We start from the raw sequence: 6,000 nt of genomic DNA on the forward strand, positions 1-6,000 counted from the left end.
GTAATGGTGTTACTTCACAGTAAGATGTTATCTTTACATGCTTCTCTGTCCTCCTGTTTGTCTGCAGGCGCTGCTGTGTTTCTGCAGCCTCATGTGTCTCAGAACAACTTGTTCCACCAACGAAGAAGACACGCTGGGCCCCAGCATAGATCGTCTATTTTTGTCGAGATGTGCCGCTTTTGTTCTCAATGTTGGGACACTTTTGATTTAAGCAGCAAAACGTTGTTTTGCTCGTTTAACTTATCGTTTAATGTTCAAGGGTTATAAAACCAAGCAGTCTCAAAGCACGGAAAGACTGTTGACTGTGGGGACAGCAAGGTTTATTTGACATCATCTTGTCATGAGCTGAGGTTTGAGAAAACATCCCCAACCTTGTTAGGAAAGGTCTTTTATTATATATTACCTGGTTATTAAAGTAAACTTCCGATCTGCAAATACTTTTTATTGTCTCTTATCTGTATCACCTGGGTTAAATTTCATCATCTTCATCTTAATAGTGTCATGTATTTGTTTGGCCTTATTGTTTGAGTTTCTGTTGTAATATTGGCTATGTATAATATTCTTTGTCAGCTGAGGCTCTTAGTAGGCCGAAACTCTGTTTTTAAAGGTTCTACATTTAAAAAAAAAAAAAAAAAAGTTTTATTACAGTTTTAAATCACATTTTTAAAATCATTTTTATCACTGTAATGATGTTTTCCCTTTCTCACACTTTTAATACATCATTGATCACAAAATAAAAACTGATTTCTTTAATTTAACACATTTTGCATGGCAGCTTGTTGGCGATGGGACTGTTCCCCGGAAACAGCGGCAGAGTGAGACCTCACTGCCCCTGCTCTCTGCTCTGCGCTTTAGGAAACGTGGCCTTAACGAGTCTCCGGCAGCAGCAGCACTGTTTGTTGTAGATGAATGAGAAACACTCAGCTCCAGCTGCCACCTCCACCCGTCTGTCAGCCTCCACTACAGCTCCAGCACTGCCCGCAGCCCCCTGAACCCGTCTTTGAAGAACGATGTCTGAGGCTGAACAGGTCCCGGCCTCGGCCCCGGAGGCCGCCGCCGCTGCTATCCTGGACGCCCTGAACGCCACGGACTCCAACGGGACCGAAGCGCTTAATGCCACGGCTAAATTCGTGGCCACTCCGGAGGGCACAGCGCTGGCTTACGGCAGCCTGATGTTTATGGCGCTGCTGCCCATCTTTTTCGGAGCCCTGCGGTCCGTCACCTGCTCCAAATCTAAGGTAACTTTGAGCGGAAGTCCCCTTGCTGTGGTTTCTTTTAAGCCCTTTTACCGTTAGCATCAACCGGCTAGCCAGTTCAGCTAATGGCTACCTAACGGCTGTTCAGGTGTTTCTCAACAGTTTACATCATTTAAAAATGTCCTTAAACTAAAAGCCTATATAAGACAATGCTACACTATAATAAATCCAAATCTATTAAAGTAATTAAAAAAGTTTTATAAATGAGCGCTTTCCTTTAAGAAAGAAGTTCAAACTGACGTTACAGCTGTTTGTGATTTAACGGTTTTCACTTCCAAGCTATTTTTTTTTTTAATCTTAGCTTGTAATGATTAATTGCACATTGTGTAATGCTTAGGGCTTCTGCTGTACGGCTTTACGGTCTTTTTCAGTGTTATTTCCTCATGCTTGTACTGTTGGTGGTTGGTCCAGTGATGGTCACTGTCGATAGGGTGCCAGGGTACTCTTTTGTTTACACTCCTGTGCCAACTGCTTACCTGTTGTCAACCTTTTGCCGGGATCATTGACCGGGCCAGACGTCATCCAGGAGGAGAGGTTAAAAGTCAAACCAAAAAGAAGAATATAAATAGAGAAAAGAAATGCACAAAGAATGTAAAATATAATAACCAATATGTCTTTACATATGATTTAGTCTGATTAAACTGAAGCTAGAGGAGGTTAGAGCCAATACAGGGCAGTCAAATCGCATCAGGTGTGTGTGAGACAGTGACGTGTACAAGAGGCTTTTATTTGCACTCATTTTGGGGGTTTTGGTGCACATGCGCAGTTGTGTCAGCTTTAGGTTACGGAACAAGCTCCCACATCCTCCCTGCAGCGTGGAGGTGATGAAGAGCAGCTCAGTGTGCTGATGGAAGGAGGCAGTGGCTGAAAGTTAATTAGCCTACATAAGTGCCATTATAAAGGTAGTTTACTGAAGTACTTTAATGTTATGCTTCTATATTCTGTTACTCCTCCAAATTCAAAGGCTAAAATAGTTTTTGCTATAAAATATAAAATTAGATCCACCTTTACCACCTACAACATTAAAATGATGAACACAGGTTTAATAGTTGAATCAGTAAAAACCTGTCATTCTGCATAAGCACAATAACATGTAATAACCACCAGACTCGTGTAGTATGCTTCAAGAGTGTTTAAAGGGACATTTTATAATTTAGTTTTTATAAGGTATTAAACTAAATATCTTTTGGGGTTCGGACAAAACAAGACATTTAAAGACGTCACCTGGCCTTTGAGAAACTTGGACGGACATTTAATGGAACAAACAATCACTTGGTGTAGAAATGAATTGACAGACTAAAAGGTGACAATAGTTGCAGAGCTTCTAAAAGTGAGAGCGAACGGTGGCCAGCAGAGACACAGTTTAAGGAAGAGAACATGCGAACATGGTGAAAACAGGTGTTTTCTCAGGTGTGACGGGCGGGTTTGAGTCCAGCTCCTGAACCTTTTTGCATGTCATCCCTCCTCTCTCTCTCTCTCTCTCTCTCTCTCCATTCTTCCTGCCTGTCTGTCTCTTCTGCTTCGTTATTATGACACAAACAAATCTTGAATAAACAAACCTGTGATCCTCTAATAATTCAGAAATGATGATTTGTTTTGATTTCGCTCCGTGCTTCCAGTCCTCCTCTTTGCTGAATCTGATCCCTCTCTCTCCCTGTCTGTCTGTACACATCTGTCTGTCCATCCATTCTGTCTGTCTGTCTGTCTCTCCGTCTGTGTGTCTGTAGGAGCTCGGAGAAAATGATTACGACTCTGGGTTCAGAGTGAGTATGAGAGCTGCAATTTTTACAGTAACAATGTATGAAATGAAAATGTGGAAACCGATTTCAAATCGTAAATATTAAACATGTTCAATAATTACGATCTGATATCCTGCTGTGTGGGGGGGACCCCGAGGACAGCCGAGCACGCGCTCTGTGGATCGTCACGTGGAATAGCCAATCAGGAAGCGAGCTGACTGAAGCAGGAAGCACAACAACCACAGCCATGGCGTAAAAAGTCCAAAAAGTATCATCACCAATTCTTCCTGCCCGTCGTCCGCCATGTTTGTTTATTCTGAAGTCTCGTTTGACGGCAGATTTCGTGAGATTTCCAGCTGTGACAGTCGGTGCTGTTCGGGTCAGATCGTTGCTCTCCACACACTCCAGGAACAGAACTGTTCAGGCTGTGATTATCTCTCGTCATGTGTGTCTCCTTCACACTTTACACACCTGTTACAATTTTCAACATGTTTTTAGCGTGCCAGGCGTTAGAGAGACCCATCATCTGTCTCTGCTGCTCCGACTCTCACGGTGACCTTCAGCTCTTTTTGCAGCTATTCTGAAATGTTTATTAGTTTCAGGGCTGCAACTTGTTTCGATAGGTGATTATTTTTTTAATTAAATGATTCGTTTATTTGTTCCAGATAAATATCAGGGACAGGCAAAAGACAAAAGGAAGAGGAGGAAGTTCTTTTTATTTTGAACGTCCAGATCAAAGTCAAACTTCCAAAAGAAACTTCCTGTTGTTTCTGACCTCGCACCTGTACTCAAACTTTTCTTTTCTTCTTGACATGCAAAATGCAGAAACATTTTCCCTCTTTGTTCTCTTCTGCCGCTTCCTGATCGTCTTCTGATCGTCGTGTTTTGTCCACAACCCACAGATATTCAGTTTCCTGTCACAGAAAAACCTGAAAATAACCAGATTTAAAAATGACTCTAATCTGCAGCTATAATAATAATAATCTATTCATTAACTTGAGTAGTTGACATCTAATTAATCAATATTGCAGCTGTAATTAGTTTTCAGTAGGCCTGCATGTCAGCTGATGAAAGCAGAATATTCAAGGTCAGTCGTTCTTCAGGTATAATAATAATCATAATCATAATAATAATAACAACAATAACAATAATAATAATAATGATAATAGTAAATTTGAAATGCTGGTCCGACCTCCCTCTAATCTCTGTACTCTGGTGTACCTTTGCATCTTGCGTATAAATAACACACTTCACCTGTAATTTGAAGGAAAGGTTCCTTTGAGACATGCTCACCTTTTGCTGCAGCAACAAGGATCCTCTCCTCCTCCTGTCCTCGTCTCCTCTGTCCTTTCCTCTCACTTTATCTCCTCTCCTTCTCTGTCCCACTTTCTGTCTCTGGGGGTTAAATGGAGGAGAATATAGATGGAGGTGACTCTCTCAGGGACTGCTGTCAGTCTGCAGGAGTCACTCCTTCTGTGTCTGTTTGTGTCTTTGGTAACAGCAGCAGATGTGGGCGTAGAAGGACAGCATGCTGCTCAGGACAAACTAAACACACACAAGTAAACTCACCTGTACGTCAGTGGAAAGAAGGGCTGATCACTTTATTAACAGTACTGTGCTGCCTGCCTTGTTCTGCTGAGTCCTGAGATGTGTTGTGGTTTGAACGTGAAGCAGCAGAGTCTCTTCTGAACACAGATGAATCTTCTCTTGTTGGTGCTGCACATGTTCACGCTCAGAGACTGGATGCTTCTGTCTGAAGCCTTGAGTTTGGCTCTGTGGCCGTGGACATGGAGAGGAGTGAGGGGGTTAGCAAACGATCATGTATCAGCTAACACTAGCTTGGTTAGCAAGGTGCTTCTTTAAGGACAACTGTGACCTTATTGAGATGCTACTTTTGGCTAGCTGAAACGCCTCTCTAAAGCGTGACGTGTTTTACTGAGTGTCTGACTGTAACTGGGAGTCTGATCAATGCTGGAAACTGTTGAGTGTTTCCAAAGCTAAAGATTCGATCGGACAAGTTAACTTTATCTTTCCCTCAGTTTCTCTCAGTGTTCATCTTTCTCCTCTCTGTCCTCCCAGAATGCATCAGACATGCCAGAAACCATCACCAGTCGGGACGCTGCGAGGTTCCCCATCATTGCCAGCTGTACTCTGTTTGGGCTCTACCTCTTCTTCAAGGTAACTCAGGCGTTCCTCTGGCCTCCTCCAGGGACCTCACATACACAGAAATGCATTCTGGGAGAGGATTTGGATGTTGATGTGTTTCTGATGCAGGTATTCTCTCAAGAGTACATCAACCTGCTGCTGTCCGTCTACTTCTTCGGCCTGGGCGTCCTGGCTCTGTCTCACACTATGAGGTAAAGAAACAGTGATTATATAACCCAGCTAATTGAAGGATTTAAATTGTACTTATATTTAAGATACAAACATGATGATGCTTCCTGTGTCTGCCCCTCAGCCCTCTGATGTCCAGAATCTTCCCAGATTCTTTCCCCAACAAACAGTACCAGCTGCTCTTCACTCAGGGCTCCGGAGAGTCCAAAGAAGGTGAGACCGGCCGCACAGCACGCTGTTGAGAAAGGACCTCTGGATTCACCTGTGCTTTAGTTTTATCCACACCCATCTGTCCTAATGACATCATGATAATCTCCACCTACACCAACACACCTGAGCACACATTCCACATGACCATGCATGTACACCTGCCTTATGAGTGCTGATGGAAACAGGAAACAGAGTCTCCACTCTCTGGCTGATGTTTAAGAAAATACTACAATAAACAGGTTATGGGTTAAAACAGGCTTATCCATGTTAAATGGACTGTGTGAGGTCTGGGCAGGTATCGTCTGATGATAGGGCGTGAAACGAGAAACATCTCTTTGCAGAAACAACGCCTCTGTTCACGTGGACAATCCACAGAACACACGAGACATTTAAACAACACAAATTTATTTCCGTTCAGCGACATCGGCTTGTGTTGGAGGCAGAAACGAACGAGGCAGAGG

General features: G+C 43.0%; 1 protein-coding gene across 3 annotated transcripts in view; it reads left to right on the forward strand.

Annotated features, from left to right (window-relative positions):
• The first annotated feature begins 845 nt into the window (after nucleotides 1-845).
• Nucleotides 846-6,000, forward strand: part of hm13 (histocompatibility (minor) 13) — a 12,209-nt gene continuing 7,054 nt past the window's right edge. For 2 of the 3 annotated variants that reach the window (XM_069660677.1, XM_069660678.1), the window contains exons 1-4: nucleotides 846-1,238; nucleotides 5,075-5,173; nucleotides 5,270-5,352; nucleotides 5,454-5,542. In XM_069660677.1, the coding sequence (XP_069516778.1) occupies nucleotides 1,011-1,238; nucleotides 5,075-5,173; nucleotides 5,270-5,352; nucleotides 5,454-5,542 (499 nt within the window). In that variant the 5' untranslated portion in view covers nucleotides 846-1,010. Of the gene's footprint in view, nucleotides 1,239-2,983; nucleotides 3,020-5,074; nucleotides 5,174-5,269; nucleotides 5,353-5,453; nucleotides 5,543-6,000 lie in introns of all 3 variants that reach the window. The other variant, XM_069660676.1, reaches the window with a different exon arrangement.

The sequence above is a fragment of the Semicossyphus pulcher genome, unplaced genomic scaffold, assembly GCF_022749685.1.
Source record: "Semicossyphus pulcher isolate SPU_LCO1_2020_fin unplaced genomic scaffold, fSemPul1.0.p SCAF_13, whole genome shotgun sequence".
Lineage (NCBI taxonomy): Eukaryota > Metazoa > Chordata > Actinopteri > Labriformes > Labridae > Semicossyphus > Semicossyphus pulcher.